The following is a 26,792-nucleotide window of genomic DNA, read 5'->3' as shown; positions in this document are numbered from 1 at the left end:
GTAGAAGGGAAAATAGCACGGACAGGCCTGATGTGCTTTTACATAAGTTGACACATCCCTTGCTCTCATATCCTACCAGCTCCAGCTCAGCAACCAGGCCATACACCTCACTGCTTGAGGGGTAGGGGCATGCAGTCTAGCAGGCCTGCCATACCGTTGACCCTCCCACTTCAACAGAAGAAGGCAGAGGTTCCATGCTGGTGGCCAGCTGACAATCTCTTAACACAAATATAGAACATCAGTGATTTGGAATAATAAAGAAGAGAAAGAATGGCTTTATCCAGGCAGGAAGAACAATTTAAATAACCAGGCTGTTAAACCTCACCAGGTCCCCAATTCTTTCCTTTCCTTCTTTTTTGGTCCTCTGCTTACTCCCTTTTTAAGAAAATGTTAATTAATTAATTAATTAATTTGGCTAAACTGCATGACATGCAAGATAGATCTGAACAGGGATTGAACCCATGCCCCCTGCAGTGGAAGCACAGAGTCTCAATCACTGGACTGCCAGGGAAGTCTCTCCAATTATCTGATAAACAAAACCTATTCTAAATCACTTCCAAACATGTTTCCATCTTTTACATTTCAGTGGTTCTGGGAGCTAGCATTCAATGGGTATCACATGATGCTGGGGCAGTTTCTTCATCTTGGAAATGGTGCAAGAAAATTCATGTTAGGTGGGTAAAGCGAGTCTTGAAAAATCACTGTTTTTTGTTGGAGATTTAAAAAAAATCAAGTGACAAATAATGATCAAGTATGTACTACATACCAGATACTTTGTCCCATGCTGTAGAGGGCACAGTCAACTCATTCCTTCTGAGAAGAGATTATAGACTATTTATGGGGGAGCTGAGTGGGATGATGAAAAGGGAAGATTACAAATGAAGCAGAATGGGATACGTTCCCAGGGTTCTAGACCTTGCAGTAGGGGGTAAGACATGAGGTGAATATTAAATGACCCCTGAATATATTTTACAGATTTTATGAAGGAAAAAAACCTCTAGCAAAAGTTTGTTTGCCTGTAATTTGTCACTGACAATGGGAGACATGAAATTTCCATTCATTGAAAGTTCTGATTAATTAACATGAGGTTAACTATAGTTTTAACTGCAAATAAAAATGCATGATGCCACCCTCTATTTTATAGGCAATGAATTAACTTAAGATTCTTTATGAAGTAAAGTTGGACCTTTAGGCTATGAAGGCATTCCACTCCCTTTACTTATTTCTATGAAAATATATTCTCAGGTGTTAAAATCTGTTGAAAATTCTGTCAACTCCCGTGCTCTACTGCTGTTAATTCTTAGCCAGTCATACCTTTAATATATCCCAGGATGCTCATCTTTGGACAAAATGGCCTTATTCTGACTTTACTTTTGTGTAGTTTAAGCTTTAAAAAATTTGTTTTCATAGACATATCACAATCCTGAGGATTTTGCAGAGAGAGTGTTTCTAGCCATTTTCATGCTTAGTTTTGGCTTCTGAGTCATGTCTTCTTATAAACTCACTGCAGTTATTTTTTGTTTTCTTTTGAATATCTGCTTCAAGTTACCTTTCTACTGTAACACAAGACCTGGGACAAGGAGGCAGGAGACTTACATTTCACTTGACTTTGTCACTTACTAAGTGGGCATGTCCTTGACTCTGATGGGGCCCTGGTTTTGCTTATCTGTCAAATGAGAAGTCTGAGCCAGAAGAGGCTGTCCTCTCTTTGAAACACTATTCTTCTATACATTAATATTGGTTTATTTTTCTTTATTTTGTTGTCAATCCACTCGATTAATTTTCATTTTTAAAAGGGTCTCTTCCTTCAGCCATTTTCAAAAGTATTGTCAGAAGCCCATTTGAACCACTATAACCAAAGGTTCTTAAGATGCAGATTTTTAATTCCTAATTTACTAACTCCATTTACTAAATCAGTTTCTAAGGAAGTACCTCTCAGTCTTTAATGTAAATACAAGTCATGTGGTGATCTTGTTAGAATGAAAACTCCAATTCAGTGTCGGAGGCAGGACCTGTGAGTCTGTATTTCCAACAAGCTTACAGGTAATACTGCTAATGTGACAACTGCACTTTGAATATTTAAGTTTTGAATCCCTAAGTCATAATGGCAGCTCCCACCCAGCAGAACCATGTCTCTAATGGAGATAGGATTAGCCAGTTGTGGAATGTACAGGATGTAGCAGTTGTGCCTAAAATGTAGCATGTAGCATCTGGGTCATATAAAGTAAAGAAGAAAGGTGTTGCAGAATAACAGTGTTGGAGAATAAAGATTACAGGACATAGTATGCTATGAATCAGGTTCTCTTATGAATAGTCATGTTGGAGAACCACACTCATTACTGCTGGGGTATTTTAGATCAGGAGAATGTGTTGAAATTCCAAGTACCAAGTAGAAGGAAGAAGGAAAATTGTTTTCTTTTCCTTGATTACTGCTGTGCTACATGGTGTCCAAAAGTTTTGTCTTTTTTATTTCTCTTCCCCAGATTTTACAGCAGCTATGGCTGGTATGATCACCTTGTTCATAGTCATGAAAATACAGCCTCTTTCCTGATTCTGTGTGGTGATGAGTAATAAGATTGTTTCTGTAGAGGGGTGAAAAGGTCTTAAAACTAGTTTGCTTTCTCATAAATAGAGAGATCCTGAGACGATGCCTAACATCTCCCTGAAGATTAAATTTCTGCTAGTGTTTTTTAAAAATTTTTTATTTTTTTTCATTTATTTTTATTAGTTGGAGGCTAATTACTTCACAACTTTGCAGTGGGTTTTGTCATACATTTAACAATTTTTTAAATTAATTGACACACAACATTATATTGTTTTCAGGTGTTCACTCTATTAGTTTAAATCTCATTTTAAAAGGGTCTGTTTCTTTACATTTTGAACAATTTGTGATTGGGCATAAAATTAGCTTACATGAATGTCCTTTTCCTCAACTGCAGTACTCTAGGGCAAAAATGGTTTTGTAGAAATGTGTGCATTTGCATGTTTAAATGGGATCTGATTTATATTGTGCCAAGCACCATTACTGACAATTATGTAGGCTCTGAAATGAAATTATGTCTAAAAAATACATGTGGCATATGTTCTACGCCAATTAAAAAACATGCCTGAGGAACTTTCTTTCTTTATTTTTTAATTCCACAAATCCTGCTAAAATCTAAGAATTGTGCAAACCGATTTAGTGTTTTTTTCTTTATATAGATATAGTGTTTATACCACTTAACTTTTGAACACTAGACAATTTAAAATCACCTTTCATTTGTAATAATAAATCTCAAAGGAAGCTCACAGAATTCTTACTAGACACCAAGCTATGTGCCAAGTGGTTTGTATGGATTATTATTTTCCTCTGCTTTACAAGCTCCATGGCCTAATTGCTCTGTTTAATATGAACATATGGAAGATCTGAATGCTCAGTTGATAATGCATACACACACGAGCACACACACACTAAACCATTGTGAAGAAAAGAAACAAGAACAATCTTTAAAAAAACAAAAACTTAAACTCATGTGACAGATTTAGGAAATTCTTTTTATTTACATAGAAATGTGTACACATACTTTCTCTGTACACAGAAAACCTAAGTGTATATACACATATGGTTCCCACATATTTTACAATAAATAGTAGTTTAATCTTGTTCCTAGGTTAAAATAAAATGATGTCTCAAAGTATTTCACACCAACCACAAAATTACAAAAGCACCCGATGAACTCAGAGCAAAAATTTCAAGCCTGTACTACCACACACTAAGCCTAGTACAATTTTTACAAAAGACAAAAAACACTGTGCAGGCATCACCAGCCAAAGGAAAGGACTAGAGATGCAAAATGGAGACAGGAGCTGTTGGCTTTTTGAACAACGTAGTAAGAGCATTTTACAGTAAGAGCATTTTGTTCTTCCTTCAGCTGTCAGTTCAGTGTTTTACTTTGATATTTTACAGATAAGAAGGGGGGAAAAAGTTGACGGCTATCGTAAAAGGAGTAACCATTCCACGAATCTTCCAGGTTCTACAAACATTTTTTTTTACTGGTCAGCCAGATTCTCTCTCTACACTAATTCGAAGATCATCCAGTTCTATGACACAGATGACATCTGACCCCCTCAGAGAAGATGAAGAGGATGTTGTTATGAGACAACATTCATTAGGAAGTTATCCCAAAAGCCTAGGGAGTCATGTGTCTTGGTTATTAGCATGATGATAATTAGCATTGTTTAAATATACTCTTTATTTCCACAATCTGATCCCTCATTTAAATAGCTAAATGCAAGGAGAACTTAATCTAACAGGCTAGAAATAATGAATACATCATCCTGGAATTTTCTCCTTCCAATTCCAATCTTTCTTCCATTATAGCTAGCCTAGGAAACAATTGCTTTCTCTCAATTTCAAAGTTGTTTTACACAGGTTTACAAAAATCATACCACCAAATGAATAGAATTAGGTTACAGGGGGAAAACAGAGTTGTGCTATTTTTGACAACCTCACATCATTGAATCTGGCAAAATATCTAAAAACATTCTGATCGTCATCATTGTTGAACTGACTTACAATACACCCAGATTTGCTTTTTTAATATACCAATATTACTACTCAGATGAGAATCCTAAGGATGGTGACCAACCCAAGGGTAGGTGTTTAAATCCCACTCCACTCAACTCTAGCTCAGATAATAATGTGTTTCATTCTACTGTGGCATTGTAACTTCACACATGAGTTTTGAAGCACATTTACCCCTTCATCTCTCATATCACTAACAGCACAGACATGGGGAAAAAGACAGCAATAAAAAAGAATTCAATGTCAGAAATGTTATTCATCTATCAAATACAATCTTTTCAGTTACTTTACTGGATCTGCTATTTTTAAGGTAACTTTCCAAAACATACTTCAAAGGCAGGTTCATTTCAAGAGCAATGTTTATCACATGCATTATTTGGTTCTTTCCTGTTCCATCTTGCTACTATCGACTCAGAGAAACAAGAATAGCTGAAGGAGTCAGCCTCAGGAGAAAGAGATCTTACGAGAGAATGATGGTTTCATACACAGTTTGACTGTTTAGATTAAGGTACTTATGATCATAACAAACACATTTCAACTTTTAAGATGTTTCTTTTTCTTTTCTAAATTTGAAAACCTTATAGGGAATGAAGGTTCATTGCCAGAAACAAAAGGGATCCTTTGCCATGGAGAGCTGAGCTTGGTTCTTGGTGGTTCTATTAATAATTGAGTATATATTTATCCTTCCTTTTTATTGGCCATGGGAAGATTCAGCCAGAAGATAAGTAGGGAGTCTCACTATGGTAATTGTAGTCAGGACAGACCTTTTGCACAAGTTTATAATCAACACTGTAAAAGGCAATGTAGATGCAAATGACCTTGAAGGGCTTGGAACACAACCAGGATACATGGCTCTGAGTCTGCTCCTGGTAGCAGATCTTGGATGGGTCAAAATTGCACAGGGCGGTCTTCTTGGCCCGATCTGTTTTTTCATACTCAATGCGACAGTTGAAAGATTTGGATTCCTTGGTCTCCAAGGTAGACTGTGGGGAAACTTCAAACTCCACCACTTTGGAGGGGGGTACCAAACTCACTGAAACATTGCCCAGGCCGGTGGAATTATGTCGAAAATAAACACTGAAGGTTCCATTTCCATGGTCAACGATTTTCCCCGTGATGAGGAGGTTGAGTTTCACAGTTTTAATGTTGGAATGGAAGTCACCCCATCCAAACATTTTCTTAAATTTTCCTGTTTTCACTATCGGCCTCCTTTTAGTTCTTGCCAATGGCTCCTGAACCTCCGTGATGTTGGCCAGCCAATCCCAAAAGTTCTCCATGCTGTCCGCATAGGCCAAATGTCCAGGCTTGGGGACTGGAGACTGTTTAACAAACAGGCGCAGAGGGTTGATGATCCTTGAGTGCACCACATTACCCACCAGGGTCCCTGCGGCATCTTTGTCTTCCCAATCCAGTCCCTCCGTGGCATGCACCACCTTCTCACTGTCACAAAACAGCTGTTCAAAAGGAAGAAAGAAAAATATACTTTAGGTTGGGCTGTGAGTCCACACATACCAAAGCCAAAGCACTGGGGCAATTCTTGTAGTATTATTTCGCTTCCTGCTAAATACCATTTCACATACACAGTTGGGCTCTGCAGTATAACAAAATGATCATGTCATTCGAGCAGTATAAATCTGTGAGTACAAACATGGAAATGATGAGATTAGGAAGAGAGGACAGTTGGTTATTTGTATACGCAGGTTCTGAAACTACTGGATTCAGCCAACACTGAATTGAAATTAAAACTAAACAGAAAATCCCAACTGCCCCCAACTCAAACACAGAAATTTCCAAAAAGCAAAACTTGAATTTGTCACATTCTGGCAATTATTTACATAGTATTAGGCATTATAAATAATCTAGAGAAGTTTTAAAATATACAGAAGTATGTGCCTAGGTAATATGCAAATACTAAACTATCTTATATAAGGAGTTTAAACATCCCTGGATTTTGGTATCCAAGGGGATCTTGAAACCAATCCCCCATGGATACCAAAGGATGACTGCAATTCATTTTAATGGGTTGATGTGGCTTTAGTCTCTGTCTCCTAATCTTTACAATTCTATCTTCCCAGACCAGGGGATATAGTATTTTTTGGTCTCTTATTGGATAAAAACATTCAATTTGTAAGGTCTTTTTTTTTTAAGTAGAAAATAACTCTAGTAAGCTGAGATTTCTACCATGGAGCTAGAAACCATCTGAATATAAGATATTGATAAGATTCTTAAAATATATTTGTAGATAGCAAGCATATTATTATATTCAAAAGCTTATGTCATATAATTTCATAACTTGATATAATTCAATTTTAAATTCTATAATTAAAAGTAGCATAAATAATAATATGAAGTTCCATAAAAGATTTAGTTGAAAAAATATAATTTCAAATTATCTGCCTTTATAGAAGCAGAAATAAATTGGAAATGTATATTTTGAATTAAGTAATTGTTGATAAATAAATTTTATTACAACTGAATAATACCCTGAAAGATAGGATTGCTAAGAAAGAATCATGTGCCTGTGTTTTATGGATTCCACAGTATTTTGATTCAAATCATTCCCCCTGAAACACAGTACTTTATTTGCATTTGATTTTCTTTTAACTCTCTTTGCAGTGTAAGAGTCCTCATGATTTCTAAAAATCATTTAGTTAAGTCAATATGAATTTTGAGAGACAGATTCATAATATATGAAACTGCTGCTTGGAGTGGATATTTATAGATGAATTATGAAGTCTGGAAAATAGAGGTTTCTCGTGGAAACACAGATAGCCTCTTATCTCTAACGGCACAAACCACTCTGGTAATGATTCTCTGGAAAACTGTCAGCGTGATGAAAAGGATGAGAAGGAAGTGGGGCTGTTTTTATGTACTGTTTCCCCAACCCTTTCAAACTTGGCGAAGTACCTGGTAAAACCAGTCTCAGATTATTACAAGAATTATTGCTTTCAATTCAGTTTTGAGAAAAAAAAAAACTGGCATAGCTTGGATTGTAAATATTGCACTTGACTATATGGTAGAGTTTAATAATATGAGGTTATATTTTATACATTCATAAAAGTTTAAGTTCTAATAGAGTTTCACGAGAAGTGTTTTCACCTATAACTTGTCCCTGAATACTTTAGAGGAGGAATGCAAGGACTTAAATGTATGTGTGTATTTTTCTTTTTTGTTTTTTGCTTTGGTGGGGATGGGGCACATAATATATACTTGATCCCTTTGATTAATTCTTGAAGGCTTTTCCCACTCATGTCTAGTATTTTCAAAAATTCTCTTCTCTACTTAAATTACTGAGGTTTGGCAGAAGGGCAAACTGATATTCTGCACATTCTTATTGTTTTGAGAATCTGAATTCATACTCTTTGTTCCTAGGGTCTCGCACATCCTGAGTCGATACTTCTTTCTCTCTCCTGGTGTTGAAGGACTGGCATAGTCACCAGAAAAAGAAGGATCATTACTCAGCATTTCTGGCTCAAAATATTCTGGGTATTTCTGATACTGTCACTAGTTTTCTGACTTTGAACATTCTTCATTACAACCTGCACAGAGCCTTATTGAGATCAACTGGTCAGACAGCCATGGAAGTCAGTACTGGCTACAGATAGGACTTGAGGTTGCTAAGAACTAATGCAACCTGGTCCAAGTGACTTGTCCTGTCCTCTCTCCAAGGAGACAGTTAAGGACACATGGACAGATAAGAAACCCCTTGCTGATCAAGGTCCAGTTTCTCTTCTCTGTGATTATGATTCTTGCTATTATTATTTTTCACCTTTTCCCAATATTTCACGAGATGTGCCTTGCTTGGTCAATGTTGACAGCCACACCTATCAATCCTGAGAACGGCCGGTACTAAAGAACTTAATTTCCTGATCTCTATTCCCCAATTTGTCCAATTTCCTAACCTCTTCCTTCACTCCTGTCTTTCTTCCTATCGTTTACAAGATAAATCCCTTCTAGCTTGCTTAAAAAAAAAAAAAAACACCTCAATTCTTACTCATACACAATATGCTTGTGCTCAAAGGCTTAGTTGTGTCCAACTCTTTGGGACCCCATGGATTAACATATACACACTAGAGACAGTGACTCTCACTCAGTCATATCCGACTTTTTGTGATCCCGTGGACTGCAGCCTGCCAGGCTCCTCGGTCCATGGGATTTCCCAGGCAAGAATACTGGAGCAGGTTGCCATTTTCTACTCCAGGGGATCTTCCTGACTCAGGAATTGAACCGCTGTCTCTTGGGTCTCCTGCATTGGCAGGTGGATTCTTTACCACATGCTTTAGCTCTGGGCAGTGCTCCCAATTAATACTGTGTTAGTAGAGTAAAGATCTATTTTCCATTCAAAAACACTTTTTTTTTTTTTTTTGGCACAAGTATGACAACACTCTGTACTACCAGCACCAATATGCTCTTTTTATCTTAAAATGCTTGTTTCACATTGCACATTTTTCTGAGTTTTCTCTGCTTGGGTCATTTTTCTTGATGCTTTGCCTGATTTTCTCCTTTTTCTGTTATTGAAAACCTATCAACGTTAAACTTATTGTACAGTGACAAGTTTTCAATCATGTAGAGTCTCAGGCTAGCTGATATTGGTGCATTTTAAAATACATGATGAGTTCTATCGTGAGATGGACATTATGAGATCCTTGGGCTTCCCTGGTAGTTCAGATGGTAAAGCGTCTGCCTGCAATGCGGGAGACCTGGGTTCAATCCCTGGGTCGGGAAGATCCCCTGGAGAAGGAAATGGCAACCCACTCCAGTATTCTTGCCTGGAAAATCCCATGGACTGAGGATCCTGGTAGGCTACAGCCCATGGGGTCTCAAAGAGTCGACACCACTGAGCAACTTCACTTCACTTTCTCTTATCTCTAGGACTTCTGATGTGATAGTTCTAAGATGACTCCATAATAATTACTGAAAAAGTCACTTGTTAATTTTCAAAAATACTACAGATTTTCATTGTAGTAACTGATGTTGTAACAATTTGACCCAAATGTAGGTAACTCATCCTAAGAAAGTGCAAAAAAAAAAAGAAAACAAAACTTACCAAACAGATAAATTAGATGTAATTATTTGCTTTTATAAACACTCTTCTATTCTTTAGGAAAGATTCTACAGATGACAATTGAAAATGAAATTTGATTCTTAAAAAGTATATTCTAGCACAATACTCTTTATTTTCAACTCTGCTCAAGTTGCCTTTGATTTTAAGGTTTGCCTATGTAAAAATAATGCAATTTAACTCTTAAGCACAGATCTATGACTGTTCTCTGTTTCAGTGAAAACTGTCATTGAGGATTCCTTAGATAAAAAGTTCCCTGGTGGCTCAGAGGTTAAAGTGTCTGCCTGGAATGTGGGAGACCCCGGTTCGATCCCTGAGTTGGGAAGATCCCCTGGAGGAGGAAATGGCAACCCACTCCAGTACTCTTGCCTGGAGAATCCCATGGAGGGAGGAGCCTGGTAGGCTACAGTCCATGGGGTCACAAAGAGTTGGACACGACTGAGTGACTTCACTTTCACTTTCTTAGATAAAAAGTAGATGTATACATCTTTTAATTTTTTTGCTTTGCCCTAGACTCTACTTTGACAACATTAAACAAATTGAGAAAACCTGGGTGATGGCAACCCGCTCCAATATTCTTGCCTGGAAGATCCCATGGATGGAGAAACTTGGTAGGCTACAGTCCATGGGGTTGCAAAGAGTCGGACATGACCGAGCAACTTCACTTCACTTCTTCAACTTATTTATTACTCTAAAATGTATGGGCAGTTCTTACAAGTACTGTTTTCCAAATCTAAACTCAAATTTCAAAAAGTTATTGGATGATGATGTATATAGGTAGAAGAGTGTAATTAAAAAAACAAATATATTTCTAGTTGTCTTAAAAAGCTGCTAGTTGTACCTCTTCTCCCAACTTCCTCTCCCTGGGGTATAACTTGTTCAGCCTTCTCCCTAGAATGCTGCTTAAACGCGTGCATCACTACTGAGAAGACATCCTCTCCTAAACAGGTCTACATAGATAGTTGTGTGACCAAGTTCCCAAGGCTCATGCTTAACCTCAAAAGACCTACTGAGGGATGACTGTGATTTGAATGAACCACAACCCCATCCACACTCATCCAATATACTCCCAATATGGAAGCAGCATGGTGGAAAAAGGATAGGACTTGCTGCCTGATGACCTCATTGTCCCTTGACATAAGCCCCAATTTTCTCACCTATACCTCCTTTGTTGGTTGATTGAAAGGACTAAATTTAAAAAATGGATGGAAATTACTGAGCCCAACCTCTGGCAAAAGACACTCAGAAAGTGATGGGTCTTACATTATCCAGTGGATAGTTCCATGCCTCCTATTCAAAAATTATCTTCAAAAGATGATATGGATTCTCAGGTCTCCAGGGAACTGATTAGTGATCAATCAAGCAACTTGTTCAGTGCCATAGGATAAATTAATGAGTAGAAATCAACCCTAGAGCATCAATCAAATGCTTCTTCGTGCTTCCCGTCTCACTGACATCTGAGTCATACCCAAATCACAGGGACAGGTGAGCATTCTTAGCTAACAAAATGTGTTTGTGGATCTTTGATTTCAGCCTACCAAATGAGTCAGCGAAGGATCTGAAAGTGCAGTGTCTGGCAGGACGCTCATTCCTCTGTAGACAATTTCAGTGATACAACATGCTGGGAGAGGACTGAGGTGGATCTGAACCTGTTGGCAAACCAGTCTGTCCAAGGAAAGGTTGTTAAATGTTATCTGCAAAACACAAGGCTGTATCCCCCACTGCTTTTGTACTTGCTGGGGTTCTCTATGCTACTATCAATATCATGGCTGTCTTTTGTCCCATCATATTACAATAATAATGCAAAAACATTTAACTGCTTGCACGAAATGGAGTTTAAAAAAGGGAGAAAAAGAGGAATTGCTGTGCTTTATCTGTTTGAACATTCCCTGATTTCAACACATTTATCAAAGCTTAAGTAATTTATGTCTTGGCAGGGTGTATCAATTTCACAAAGCACACACATTAGCCAGATACAATGATATCATATTAGCTTTTTCTGCATCTTACAGCGGAGCTCAAAAAGATTAATAAAAGCTCAAACCTTCATCAGTTAAATGAAACAGGTGGAAGGAAGGAAGTAAAGGAGGAAGACTGTCTTTCATTTCATTTCTTTTGTTTTTAGGGAGAAAAAAAAGTTGACAGGTTCAAATCATTCATCATAACAAGCTGGAGTTGAATTTCACTGATAATTAAATGCATTTTTTCCCAAGAGGCAGAGAAGCTGCAATGAATTTTATAGTAGCAGATGTGAGAACTGTCACAAATTATGGAAATAATTTATAAACTAAAAAGCATCTTTCTCTGCAAATACTATATCAGAAGATCTTTAAAAAATATATCTGTTATGTATTTTTCAGGAAAACATTTTATATTAGAATAGTTTTAGTTTACTGGACAGTTGTGTGGTACAGAGTTATAATACCCTAGTTTCCTATATTATTAACATCTTATATATCTTACACTTGTTACAACTAAAGATCCAACACATGCTTGCATGCTCGTTCACTTCAGTCGTGTCTGACTCTGTGACCCTATGGATGGTAGCCTGCCAGACTCTTCATTCCATGGGATTTTCCAGGCAAGAAGGCTGGAGTGGGCTGCCTTGCTCTCCTCCAGGGGATCTTCTGACCCAGGGATCAAACCTGTGTCTCTTATGTCTCTTGCCTTGGCAGGCAGGTTCTTTACCACTAGTGCGACCTGAGAAGCCCAAAGATCCAATACTTACACCTTATTGCTAACTAAAGTCCATGCTTTATTCAGATTTCCTTCATTTTGCCTTAATGTCCTTTATATGTTCCAAGATCCCATCTAGGATCCCACATTATATTTGGTCATCATGAATTGTTAAGCTTGTTTTGGCTGTGACCATTTCTCAGTTGTTCCTTGTTTTTGGTGACCTTGAACATTTCAAGGAGCCCTGGCTAGGCCTTTCAGTTTGAGTTTGTCTGATGTCTTTCTTATGATTAGAGTAGGCTTTGAGGAGGAAGAACACAGAAGTAAGGTACCATTTTCATCCCTTCAAGGGTACTCTCTAGCAACAAGACTTAATCACTGCTTATGTTAATCTCTGATTCAGGCAGAGAAGATCTGTTTAAGTTTCGCTTTCAGAATTCTCACAAGGCTTGTACATTTTTGTTATTGTAAGCTTAGTCTAATTTACATTTAATTCAGTGGGACTTGGTTTAGGATTGATTTTTTGTTTTTAAAGTCAGGAATTCAAGCATTTCAATTTATAATTCTTTACTGCATCACTGAATTCTCTCAAGTAACCTCAGAGTTGCTTAGGAATTCCTATACTATTTATACATTATTCTGGCACTATTATGTGATATAAGTATGTCTGTCATCATCAATTATTATTGTTGTTATTTCACATTCATTTAGTATTTATTTCTTAAAAATGGTGCTCATTTAGATAATTGATAATTCAATAAAGAAGAGCTTAGTCTATAAATATCTCACATGGAGTTGGAATTACCTGCTTAATGTATTAGATTCAGATATCCTCCTCAGTTTTGGATCAGGTCTATTGTCCTTGACTGTATACATCCAATGAGTCAGGATCAGCATTTACGTGGGGCTTTCTTTGCAGGTGGGTGATGAGGATGAAGCTAAGCCAAGCCTCACAAAGCAGTGTTCTTCACAGTAAACTGGGTGCTGTGGGGCCATGACCATTACTAGGGTTCCCTTGGGATCTGAGACAGTCAGACCTTTGCCATAATTATGGGATAATCATCTTCTACATGGGCTTCCCAGGTGGTGCAGTGGTAAAATCCGCCTGCCAATGCAGGAGATACAAGAGAAACAGGTTTGATTCCTGGGTTGGGAAGATCCCCTGGATTAGGAAATGGCAATCCATTCCAGTACTCTTGCTGGGATAATCCCATGGTCAGAGGACGCTGGTGGGCTACAGTCCATGGGGTCACAAAGAGTCAGACATGACTGAGCATGCATGCTATGCTATGATACATCTATATATCCATCATTGTGATAGCTTTGCTTCTTCTCTGTCACTGCATGTGGGGATGGGTCCTAAACTGCACGTGACGGGGCATGGGGGTGGGGAGAAGAGGAGGAGGAGATGACTTGTCTACACCCATAAGTAATACCAAGGAAGTGAAAGGCATTTAAAATGTGAGCTTATGGGGTTCAAATTCCATTCAATGTACACGATGCCATTATCAGTTCAGAATACCCTATCCTACTGCAGTCCCAACAGGGGGTGTTTTTATTATTTGAAGAAATACCTGTGGATGAAGTAAGAAAACCAGGCTTGCTGTTCTACTCCAGTGTTTATCAGTTCTAACTGACACATTTTATTTAGCGCCATTGACTCTTCACTTGCAAGGTTGGAGTTGCACTTTAAGGAGACAAAGGAGGCTTTGAGGTAGAAAGTGAGCTAGAGTGAAGTGGTCCACGCCCAGGAACATCTGTAACAAACACTGTGTAATCTAGGGGAGAAGTGAGGGGGTCAGGAACTTTGGTCATAAATTCATGTGTTCTCTTTTTTTGTTAAATTGAATTATAGCCGATTTACAATATTGTGTGGTTTCAAGTATTATAAAGTGATTCAGTTTTATATAATTATACATAATATATGTAATATATAATTTTTCAGATTCTTTTCCATTATAGATTTATTGCATGTGTGCATGCTCAGTTGCTTTAGTTATGTCTGACTCTTGGCAACTCGATGGACTGTAGGCTTCCAGGCTCCTTTGTCCCTGGGATTCTCCAGGCAAGCATACTGGAATGGGCTGCCATGCAGTTCCCCAGAGGATCCTCCCAATCAAGGGACTCAACCTGTGTCTCCTGCATCTCCTGCACTACAGTTGGATTCTTTTACCACTGAGCTGCCTGGGAAGCCCCATAGGTTTATTACAATATATCAAATACATAACCTTGTTATTTATCTCTTTTATATATAGCAGTGTGTATCTGTTAACCCCTCCCAACCTTCCACTTTGGTAAACATAACGTTGTTTTCTATGTCTGTGAGTCTGTATATTTTGTAAAACAGTTCGTCTGTGCCATATTTTAGATTCCACTTGTAACTGATATGGTATTTGTTTTCTTCTGACTTACTTCACTTAGTGTGATAATCTCTAGATCCATCCATGTTGCTGAAAATGGTATTATTTATTCTTTTTTATGGTTGAGTAATATGCCATTATGTATGTATGTTTGTATATGTACATACATACATATATATATACATATTTTATATATATACACCATATCTTCTTTATCCATTCATCTGTTGATGGAAATTTAGGTTGTTTTCATGCCTTGGCTACTGTGAATAGTGTTGCTATGAACATGAGGATATGCATATCTTTTGAATGCATTCATCTTTAATCACTGATTTAACATGTATCTATCACATGCCTTTTAGGTACAGCATCTGTGCTCTGGGCAGTGGGAACATACTGCTGAACAAGGTAGATAAAGTGCCTGCCTTAATGTGATTTACAGGAAATTAAGGAAAAGAACATCAAGATAGTCAGGTCATGGTGGAGAGGCCTGACAAAATGTGGTCCCCTGGAGAAGGGAATGGCAAACCACTTCAGTATTCTTGGGTTAAGAACCCCATAAACAGTATGAAAAGGCGAAAAGATAGGACAGTGAAAGGAACTCCCCAGGTTGGTAGATGCCCAATATGCTACTGGAGATCAGTGGAGAAATAACTCCAGAAAGAATGAAGAGACGGAGCCAAAGCAAAAACAATACCCAGTTGTGGATGTGACTGGTGATGGGAGCAAGGTCCGATGCTGTAAAGAGCAATATTGCATAGGAACCTGGAATGTTAGGCCCATGAATCAAGGCAAATTGGAAGAGGTCAAACAGAGGATGGCAAGAGTGAATATCGACATTTTAGGAATCAGCAAGCTAAAATGGTCTGGAATGGGTGAATTTAACTCAGATGACCATTATATCTACTACTGTGGGCAAGAATTCCTTAGAAGAAATGGAGTAGCCATCAGAGTTAACAAAAGAGTCCGAAATGCAGTACTTGGATGCAATTTCAAAAACAGAATGATCGCTGTTCGTTTCCAGGCAAGCCACTCAATATCACAGTAATCCAAGTCTATGTCCTGACCACTAATGTTGAAGAAGCTGAAGTTGAATGGTTCTATGAAGACCTACAAGACCTTCTAAAACCAACACCCAAAAAAGATGTCCTTTTCATTATAGGGGACTGGAATGCAAATGTAGGAAGTCAAGAAAATCCTGGAATACCAGGCAAATTTGGCCTTGGAGTACAGAATGAAGCAGGACAAACGCTAATAGAGTTTTGCCAAGAGAACGCACTGGTCATAGCAAACACCCTCTTCCAACAACACAAGAGAAGACTCTACACATGGACATGGTCAATACCAAAATCAGATTGATTATATTCTTTGCAGCTAAAGATGGAGAAGCTCTACAGAGCCAGAAAAACAAGACTGGGAGTGGACTGTGGCTCAGATCATGAACTCTTTATTGCCAAATTCATACTGAAATTGAAGAAAGTAGGGAAAGTCACTAGACCATTGAGGTATGACCTAAATCAAATCCCTTACGATTATACAGTGGAAGTGAGAAATAGATTCAAGGGATTAGATCTGATAGATAGAGTGCCTGAAGAACTATGGACAGAGGTTCATGACATTGAACAGGAGACAGTGATCAAGACTATCCCCAATAAAAAGAAATGCAAAAAAGCAAAATGACTGTCTGAGGAGGCCTTACAAATACCTTTGAAAAGAAGAGAAGCAAAAACCAAAGGAGAAAAGGAAAGATATACCTATTTGAATGCAGAGTTCCAAAGAATTAGCAAGGAGAGATAAGAAAGCCTTCCTCAGCTATCAATGCAAAGAAATAGAGGAAAACAATAGAATGGGAAATACTAGAGATCTCTTCAAGAACAACGGAGATACCAAGGGAACATTTCATGCAAAGATGGGCACAATAAAGGACAGAAATGGTATGGACCTCACAGAAGCAGAAGATATTAAGAAGAGCTGGCAAGAAAACACAGAACTATACAAAAAGAACTTCATGACCCAGATAATCATGATGGTGTGATCACTCACCTAGAGCCAGACATCCTGGAATGTGAAGTCAAGTGGGCCTTAGGAAGCATCACTACGAACAAAGCTAGTGGAGGTCATGGAATTCCAGCTGAGCTATTTCAAATCCTAAAGATGATGCTGTGAAAGTGCTGCACTGAATATGTCAGCAAATTTGGAAAACTCAGCAGTGGCCACAGGACTAGAAAAGGTCAGTTTTCATTCAAATCCCAAAGAAAGACAATGAATGTCAAAGAATGCTCAAACTACTGCACAATTGCACTCATCTCACACACTAGTAAAGTAATGCTCAAAATTCTCCAAGCCAGGCTTCAGCAATACATGAACCATGAACTTCCAGATGTTCAAGCTGGTTTTAGAAAAGGCAGAGGAACCAGAGATCAAATTGCCAACATCTGTTGGATCATCGAAAAAGCAAAAGAGTTCCAGAAAAATATCTACTTCTGCTTTATTGACTATGCCAAAGCCTTTGACTGTGTGGATCACTACAGACTCTGGAAAATTCTGAAAGAGATGGGAATATCAGACCACCTGACCTGCCTCTTGAGAAATCTGTATGCAGGTCAGGAAGCAACAGCTAAAACTGGACATGGAATAACAGACTGGTTCCAAATTGGGAAAGGAGTACGTCAAGGCTGTATATTGTCACCCTGCTTATTTAACCTATATGCAGAGTACATCATGAGAAAGGCTGGGCTGGATGAAGCACAAGCTGGAATCAAGATTGTCAGGAGAAATACCAATAACATCAGATATGCAGTTGACACCACCCTTATGGCAGAAAGCGAAGAACCTCTTGATGAAAGTGAAAGAGAAGAGTGAAAAAATTGGTTTAAATCTCAACATTCAGAAGACTAAATCATGGCATCTGGTCCCATCACTTCATGGCAAATAGATGGGGAAACAGTGACAGACTTATTTTCTTGGGCTCCAAAATCACTGCAGATGGTGATTGCAGCCATGAAATTAGAAGATGCTTAATCCTTAGAAGAAAAGTTATGACCAACCTAGACAGCATTTTAAAATGTAGAGACATTACTTTGCCAACAAAGTTTGGTCTAGTCAAATATACTTTTTTTCCAATAATCATGTATGGATGTGAGAGTTGGACTCTAAAGAAAGCTGAGCACAGAAGAATTGATGCTTTTGAACTGTGGTGTTAGAGAAGACTCTTGAGAGTCCCTTAGATTGCAAGGAGATCCATCCAGTTCACCCTAAAGGAAATCAGTCCTGAATATTCATTGGAAAGATGGATGCTGAAGCTGAAACTTCAATACTTTGGCCACCTGATGCAAAGAACTGCCTAATTTGGAAAGACCCAGAGGATGAGATGGTTGGATGGCATCACCGACTCAATGGACATGAGTTTGAGTAAACTCTGGGAGTTGGTGATGAATATGGAGGCCTGGTGTGCTGCAGTCCATGGGGTGCAGAGTCAGACATGACTGAGCAACTGAACTTAACTGAAGGAAAACAAACTTTACATAAATAATCATAAATAATATCCCACTGACATATTTCATAAGCGTCTGAAATATGTGTATATATAATATGTATATATACAGATAGATATAGATACATCGAGCAGGTGGCACTAGTCCTAAACAGGGAGGCAACAGAGCAGAGCGTGAGCAGAATTGAGTTTTATTTTGATGAGAAAAATTAAACCCAGGATGTATTCACTGATCGTTGAAAATGAATGAATTCATGACAAGGAAATGAATCGATCTTGGTATTTATATTCTTCTTTACCTAGTTCCAAATTGTATATTGATTTGTTTATAATTACTAATGAGTGTGATAGCATTATAAGACAATAGTTATATTTTTCCTAGTAGAAGACTCATTTTTTCTTTACTTTTCCAGCTTTATTGAGGTATAATTGACAAATAAAATTGTAATATATTTAAACTGTACAACATGTTTACATTGTGAAAGGATTCCTATCATCAAGTAATTAAATTAACACACCCATCCCCTCACATGGTTACCCCCTCCTTTTTTGAGAGTGAGAACCCTTAAGAAAGGATTCTTAGTAAATTTCAATCAGGACTTATTCATCTTATAACTGAAAGTACATGTACACTTCTCCTAATGATAAATAGGGTCCAAGGATCAGTCATTGCTAAATTTCTGACTTGGAGGTCTTGTGCTCAGGGTGGCAGCCCGAGTAGCCTTGTGTTTCACCCTTAAATCTCCTAAGAGCTGTTGAAGGTTATAATAGATATTTTTGGGCTCTGAGACAATCAAATCTTTGACATACTTGTGGTATAACCCTTTTCTATTATCTTATATAATTATTACAATGTATATTAGTATTTCTTGATAATGAACCACATAGGTTCCAGGTAAATAACATTTTGAATAATGTAGCTTGTCTGCATGTTTATGGGTGTGTTATGATATGTTAATAGACAACAAATCTGGCTTATGTCTATGATTTTCACAAGAACTGATGAATACTCTAAATGAAAGGTAAAACACAACAACTGAATTTTTTTCCCCCCCCGGTAATCAGAGCACTGAAGAGGCATCTATATCTCAAGTGGATGTTTTCAGTTTTTAGTGTTATACTGAATATAAGGTATTTATAGCCCATACTAGTTTTCTGTGACATGCTTGCCATAATAGAAATAACTTACCAAGGATAGATTGAAAAGATCACCTACCATTAACAAGAAGGCCACACCCTTAACTATTCTATAGTACATCAAAAATACATAGTCCTCTTGTCTGTCAAAGAAAAAAAATGTATGGTTTTCCAGGATCAAGCAGAATAAACTGAATGCTCCAAACTTGTGAATTTATATCAAGCTGGGAGGGTTTGCTTTTCCTTGATAACATGACTGGCAGATGTTACTAGAGATAAATTGATACAGATATGTACAAATATTTTTAAAGACGGCTGTCTTGCTCCACTTGGATATCCTGAAAGGATTTATTAACTTTTTTTTTTCCACAGAGATAATCATCGCTGAGTGCCAGTTTGGAAGAGTAACTGGTTTGTTTAATGGATCTGTTTATCACGTTCTTCCTGATGCACTCTGGATAGCTAGCTATTAATTATTTCACTGGGGGTATCAGTTCATGCTAAGAACCCCCAAAGTGACCAGTGTTATACAGTGTGGAGGTGGCCGGCAGATCCCATGCTAGCTGAACAACTGTAGAACAAGTAATGAAAAGCGATCTAAGGCTTCCTTTATGTTGTATATATATATACATACATACATACATACATATATATATATATATATAGCTTATATAATTGGACTGCTTTAACAATTCTGTCCCACATCCTGTAGTTAAAATAAAACAACGATCTGCTCAGCAGGAAGGAAAAAAAAAACTCTGTTATGATCAAACTTAGCTTCCCATTAAATTTTCTCCTTGTAAACAAATCTTGGAAAGCATTTTCTCTGGGTAGAAATTTTGCAGACTATCATCCCTGCTGACAAAAGAACACGTATTTCTGAACAACATAGAATGCTGTATTGGTGATTAGTAATATGGCTTGCCCTCAAATCATATTTCTGGGGCTCCATTACAGAACTGTCACAGCAGATTAAAAGAAGAATGACATAAAGGGGATGAAGAATGACAGAATCAAACATGTATCAATGTATTAATTGTATCTATTAATATTTTGTGTCATAATGTGGCAGTGTTTCAAAATTCATTTTGCAAGTTGAAAAACAAATGATTGCTTAGGAGAACAAAGCTAAACAATGGACAACCTTAGTGCTGAGAGTAGCAAATTCATTTTACCTTCCAGATATCTTTTAATAGCTGCCCTTTACATTTTTCTAAATTGATACAGGAACTAACAGGAAACATAAATGTGAAGACAGAAATCTTAGCAGTAAGAGCCAAAAAGCTAGATTGCGATGCTTGGCAGTAGTTTTATTGCTAAGGTTAAATATGGCAATTCTTATTTTATCTTGAAGACAGTAATCTGGAAAATCAATGACATAACCTCTGCAAAAAATCTTATACACAAGCACACATCCTGACATGCAGAACTATCATGTGTAAAAATGCATGTGTGCATGCACATACCATAATTTCTGTAAACATTTCAAAGAAATGGTGTGATACTAAGTGATGGAAGCCAGAGTGAGAAAGACAAATATAATATCATTTATATGTAGAATCCTAAAAAGTTGATACAAATGAACTTAAATCCAGAACAGAAACAGACCTACAGACATAGAAAATAAAGTTTTCTACGGTTACCAAAGTGGAGAGGAGGGGAGGAATGAATTAGGAGTTTGGGATTAACAGATGTATACTATTATATATAAAATAGATAACCAACAAGGACCTACTGTATATACAGAGCTATACTCAACACTTTGTAACAACTTATAATGAAAAAGAATCTGAAAAAGAATACATATTATATACATATTAATATATATAAGTGAATCACTTTGCTGTATATCTGAAACCAACACAAAATTGTAAATCAACTATATTGCAATAAAAAAATTGAAAAAAGAAATGATGTGGAAGAAAAAGATTTCATTTTGTATTTGCAAGCTGCATAAAAAGGGCTCTTTAACAAATTACAAACAGACTAGAAGTGAATGGTAAAATGCCCTGTGGTAGGGGGCTGCTAAATACTAGGCTACAGCCACAGGTTCCAAGTAAAACAGAGTCAGAGTGCAATCTCATTTAACTCGAGTTTTGCAAAGTCAAAAAAGGTGTTCTTTTGACCATCTAATAGAAACAATCCTTTCTCTGTTTAGGAATAAATGGCTCAGCATGGTAAGTGGCACTGTCTTTTTTCACCCCTTTGTCTTCGGACGCCCTGTCCAAGTCTTCAGTGAGAGAGAAGGGCTTTCCATGATAGGAACACAAAAATGACCCTAAAATATAATGGTCTGGGAGAGACAACATGCGCCTGTTTCTTGACCCCTAAAAGTTGGCATTTGAAAAAGAAAGTTGCAACAGAAGAAAGAGCAGTGAACGGAGAAGTGGAAATGGCAGATACTGTACTTTTAAGACAGCTTAAGCAGCTTCAATGCAGGATGAGGAAACGTGGACAGATGGGAGGGTGGATAGCGCAGGGCTTCGGAGAGGTGCAGTGTATATGACTTTGTACATTACCATCATATCCATTTGATAGTTCTATCTTCAGCTACCAATAACCTAGCAATTAGCACATACTGCCTGTGATGGGCAGTTTTAATTTCCAATTTGGAACGCTAGTACTCCGTGTTCAAACACTAGGTGCAAATTCCAGGTGCTGTGATGCAGATATTTTGTAGATATGGTAAACATTGCCAATCAGTTGATTTTTTTTTTTCAGTTCAAAATATCAGCACTTATTGATTACATCTTGCATCTAACATGACATTAAGTTTAAATATTTTTCAAATTGTCTTAGATATAGAGTGTGATATTTTAATTAAATGTAAACAATCATAGTCTGTTGGAGATTTTTACAGGCTCCTACATAAATGTGGTGCTTTATGATGACCCAATATAAGTATGTTTTGTAAGATCAATATCAGTTTTCCACACTATAAACACTTACTTAATAAAAAAGCCAATGTATATTGCTTGTGTATATGAAGCAGGTAATTGTGACAAAAATTATGTTTTGCAATAATCATTCCTGACATTTATACTGAGAATTATAGAGTCCCTGTAGCCTTAGAGAATTTAAGAGACTTGTCCAAAGTCCAAACATTGAGAGGCAGCAATAAGTTTAGAAATCAGGTCTTTCGTATCAAGTAACTGCTCTTTCCACACTAATACTGTAATATATTTGACACATAAAAAAGCTTGAGCGATGTAACATAAATAATAATACAATAAAAATAAAATAATAGAAATACAATTTTTTATCATTAAAAGAGGAAGATTACTTTAGCAAATGAAGCTAAGAAAACAGGAAAATTAAAGTCAGCAGTTGCTAATATTTTAATATTTATTCATATTTTCTCTCTATGTAATATAAATAATATATGTCATATATTATCTTTATTTCCGAGGAAAATACTATATTGTATTTTGTATTGTATTTTGCTTGATGGCAGCTTCTGTATCTTCCTCAGCTCTATGTCTCCAACACTCATAGTGCTTGTTTCACACTAAGTGTCTAGTAGAAACTGAATACATATATGTGACTGGCACAAATACACAGAGTCAGAAAGTACGCTGGTAGATGCCGGGGGCCGGGGGTAGGGGTGAATGGGGAGGGGTATGGAGAGTTACTGTTTCATGGGGATAGAGTTTCAGTTTAAGAAGGTGACAAACTGGGGAGACGGATGATGGTGAGAGTTGCACAACAACGTGAATGTACTTAGGGCCACCGAGATGCATAGTTAAATATGGTTAAAATAGAATGTTTTCTATTATGTGACTTTTACCATAATTTTAAAAAAACCTTAAAAAATCTGACTGGCAGTGTAGAGTATCCTGGACTTTTCACATCTTTTTATATCTTTAGGCTTCAAACAGGCCACTTGGGAAAATGCTTTACATCTCAAATAAAATGTGGTCAGTAAAGAAGTCAAGTAGGAAAGACAATGGAAATGGAGAAAAAAGGGTTACAAGTTGGGGGGATGGAACTAAATAATAAGTAATGATAATTGGATAAAAGAAAATGAACCTAAATTAAAACATTAAAAAATAATATTTGAAAAAGTAGCAATTATTAAAAGAATTAATGTATACAATGTTATAAAAAAAAAAGACAGAATTGTCTTATTTTCAAGAGGTCCTCATTCCTATGACCTCAATCTAATACCTATAGGCTGATAAAAATTCACAGGATCCCACCTTCAGCCCAGATTCTCTGAAGTTCACTATTCGGACATCTAGTTTCTTAACAGACAGGCTGACTTTAATTGAACCATGAAAATTATACAGCACCAGTTCTGCATTTTGTAAAACATAAGGTGATGCCTTCATGAGTGTGGTGGTAGCAGCTAACAACGAGGCTGGAAGGGGAGTCAGAAGACTTGAGTTCTTTGTTAGAACTCAACTGACCACGACGCTTCCTCATCCGACCTCCGGCCTCACCTTCCGTCTGCACAGCCCCCGGAACTGTACCTCGCCAACTGGCACAGCCAGGCATACATACTGGGGTCTCTTTTTCAGTCGTCTGATACTTGGCTAGGATCAATTGTGGCTTCTTTCTTGGCATCTACCAGCATTTGCAAACAAGATCAAAATCAAAGTCTCCCCTGTCCCTCTTCCCTCAGCGCCTCTGGGCACACTTGGTCCAGAAGTCCTGGGAAAGGTCGAACAGGACAGTCCTGGGATGAGGAGCTGGTTCCAGACCACAGGCAGTGGGCCAGGCTCTGCCTTGCAATCATTTCTTGTCAGACCACATCCATCAGGTATCTGGCCTGGTGAATTTTGTAAGATCTGACTTGTGAGTCTTTAAATAGCTTCTGATTACTCAGAGCTGTGTTTTCACACTTTCAGAGATACGGAACCTTTTCCCCTTAAAGTAAGCCTTTGTAGAATCTCAACACGTGCAAGAGACAATTATGCTATTTACATGCATTCTACAATTATACATGAGTTCACGTGTGTAACCATTATTATTAAAAGCTTCATGAGTGAGTGTAATATGGATCTGAAGACAAACATGAAATCAGTGGTAACAGATGATTGTTGCAGTCTTATCAGCCTCAAAATAGCTCATGGTAGCATCTCCTCCATAAAGTATCTGTGATAATCTGATGGACTGGGGTGTTCTCCTTTTGGGCCCCCCACCATTATACTCCTATAATAGCACCCAGAGTCGTTGGTCTCCCTTCACTAGGCTGAATTCTTTAAAGACAGGGACATTTTCTTATCCTTTGTTGTATACACAAGGCTCACCATGGTGTCTAAAATAAAGTACACATACTTGGTAAACATATGTTGCTAAAAAGGTGCAACCCTTCCCGTAAAGCACTATCATTTCAGTGGGTTTCCCCAGTGGCTCAGTGGTAAAGAACCCACTGCCAGTGCAGGAGATGCGGGTTCAATCCTTGGGTTGGGAAGAGTCCCTGGAGAAGGAAATATTAATCACTCCAGTATTTTTGCCTGGGACATCCCATGGACAGAGGAGCCTGGTGGGCTACAGTCCATGGGGTTGCAAAAGAGTCAGTCACAGCTTGGCAACTAAACCACAACACAACATAAATTTCAATACTGACTAAATGTCTTGGTTAAACTTCCCTTGAGATTTTTTTTTTTTTGATGTGGACCATTCTTTTAAACTTTATTGAATTTGTTACATTATTGTTTCTGCCCTATGTTTTGTTTTTTGGCCGAGAGGCATGTGGGAATCTTAGCTCCCTGACTAGGACTCAACCTGCAACTCCTGCATTGGAAGGCAGTCTTAATCACTGGTCCACCAGATAAGCCCCCCTCCCTCCTGAGATTTTTATATATTGCAATGTCGTTCCTGGCTTGTACCCAAATACCCATACAATATTTTTAAATTATTGGGAATCAAATACATCAAGTTTAATTGACTGTGGTTTCCGTAGACAGCCTGGATAGAAAAGCTATGTTTGAGGAAGGAAAATATGGGCTGCTACAAGCAATTCCTGAGGCATCCAGGCCACTCTGGCCCTTGGAGACTCAAGCATAATCCCAGCCTCTGGGATCCAGAGGAGAAGGGACTTGGTTGGGGAGCATGGTCAGATTCAGGAAGGGACCTGGAAAGTGGTGCTGTGGCTTACCCTATTTAAACAGGAAAAGGGAGAAGAAGATTCCTATAAAGGGTATCTTCCTGGGCATTGGGGGAGAATTAGTAGAAGATCCACTGATGTATCAAGGAGCTTGTATGTGAGCTCAGTAGTGTCTGACCCTGTGACCCCATGGACTGTAGTCGCCAGCCTTCTCTTGCCAGGAGGGATTCTCCAGGTAAGAATACTGGAGAGTGTTGCCATTTCCTTCTCCAGCAGATCTTCCCCACCCAGGGATTGAACCCGGGTCTCTTGCGTGTCCTGCATTGGCCGGTGATTCTTTACCGCTAGTGCCACCAGGAAGCACCCACTGAAGTAACAAGGAGAGAGGATGCTTTTTCAGGAGCAACCATGTCAAAGTAAAGAACTAAGGAAGATGTTATTCAGGTAAGTTACAGTGTTGTGGAAAGATCTGGTGCTTTCAGACTGAAAGTGATCTGAGCCTCATTCATATATATATTCCATTGCTCACTGTATTGTGTTTGGCTTTTGCAGACATATTTAACAACCCATTAAGTAAGGCAGAATACTTAATAACTCATGAAGACCTTTTCAGTGTGTTACTAGGGAAGGAGGATCAATCAGGATTCACTAGATCTTTATGTGCAAAAACCTGTTGAGAACTTTTCAGTCTGTTGAGTAACTTCGGTTCAGCTTGGTGCTTACTGAGCAACTAGCATGTGCAGATCATGCAGCTAACAGCCCCTCCTCATGAACTTGCAGTGGAATCAGTGGGGATGCTCATGTGGGAAGGAGCTTGTAGAGTGGCAGAGGGAGAAAGTGGTCAGAGAGCAAAGTTATCCAGAGGCTGAGAAACTCAATCCTCAACAATGTAAACTTATCCTGTAAACTTATCCTCAACAATGCCTATAACAGGGCCAGTTACACTTATTTCCTTTTTGATTTTCCTCCCACAAACATATTTCCTCCCTTTGCCACCAAATATCTTCATCTAGTTCTTCTCCAACCACTAGTCACTCATCCCAGCTCAGTTATTCTGAGCCCTTCCTTGTTCTCACCCTCCCACAGCTAATTCACCACTCATTCCTATAGTTTATTCCTAAATCTATTTTAAGTTTGTCTACCTGTCTCCATTTCCACTGTCTCCTCCATCAACAATGAGATCTCTCTCCTTAGGAACCTTGTGTCCAACCTTGCCCCTTCCATGGCTCTCTGTGTAGCATCAAGAATGACCTTTAGGCAACCAGGCTCAAACTTGTCAGAGAATTTCACTGCACTGAGAATAAAATTCAGACTCCTTAGATGGTGACCGAGGTCCTCTGGCTCTTCTCCTCCTGCCTTTCCAACAGCATTCCACTCACTCCCATGCAGTAAGTGACCTCTGCTACCTTCTTTCAATTCCTCTTGAAAACCACCAGACAACTTCACTT

At 38.1% G+C, this 26,792-nt stretch overlaps 1 protein-coding gene across 1 annotated transcript in view; it reads right to left on the bottom strand.

The window, feature by feature from the left end:
- Positions 1-3,515: 3,515 nt before the first annotated feature.
- Positions 3,516-26,792, bottom strand: part of NXPH2 (neurexophilin 2) — a 119,233-nt gene continuing 95,956 nt past the window's right edge. Inside the window, exon 2 of the mRNA XM_043894901.1 lies at positions 3,516-6,018. Coding sequence (XP_043750836.1) covers positions 5,275-6,018 — 744 coding nt within the window. The 3' untranslated portion in view covers positions 3,516-5,274. The remainder of the gene's footprint in view (positions 6,019-26,792) is intronic.

Source organism: Cervus elaphus, chromosome 33, assembly GCF_910594005.1.
Source record: "Cervus elaphus chromosome 33, mCerEla1.1, whole genome shotgun sequence".
In the NCBI taxonomy this organism is placed as follows: Eukaryota; Metazoa; Chordata; class Mammalia; order Artiodactyla; family Cervidae; genus Cervus; species Cervus elaphus.
This window is presented reverse-complemented; position numbering and strand designations above follow the sequence as displayed.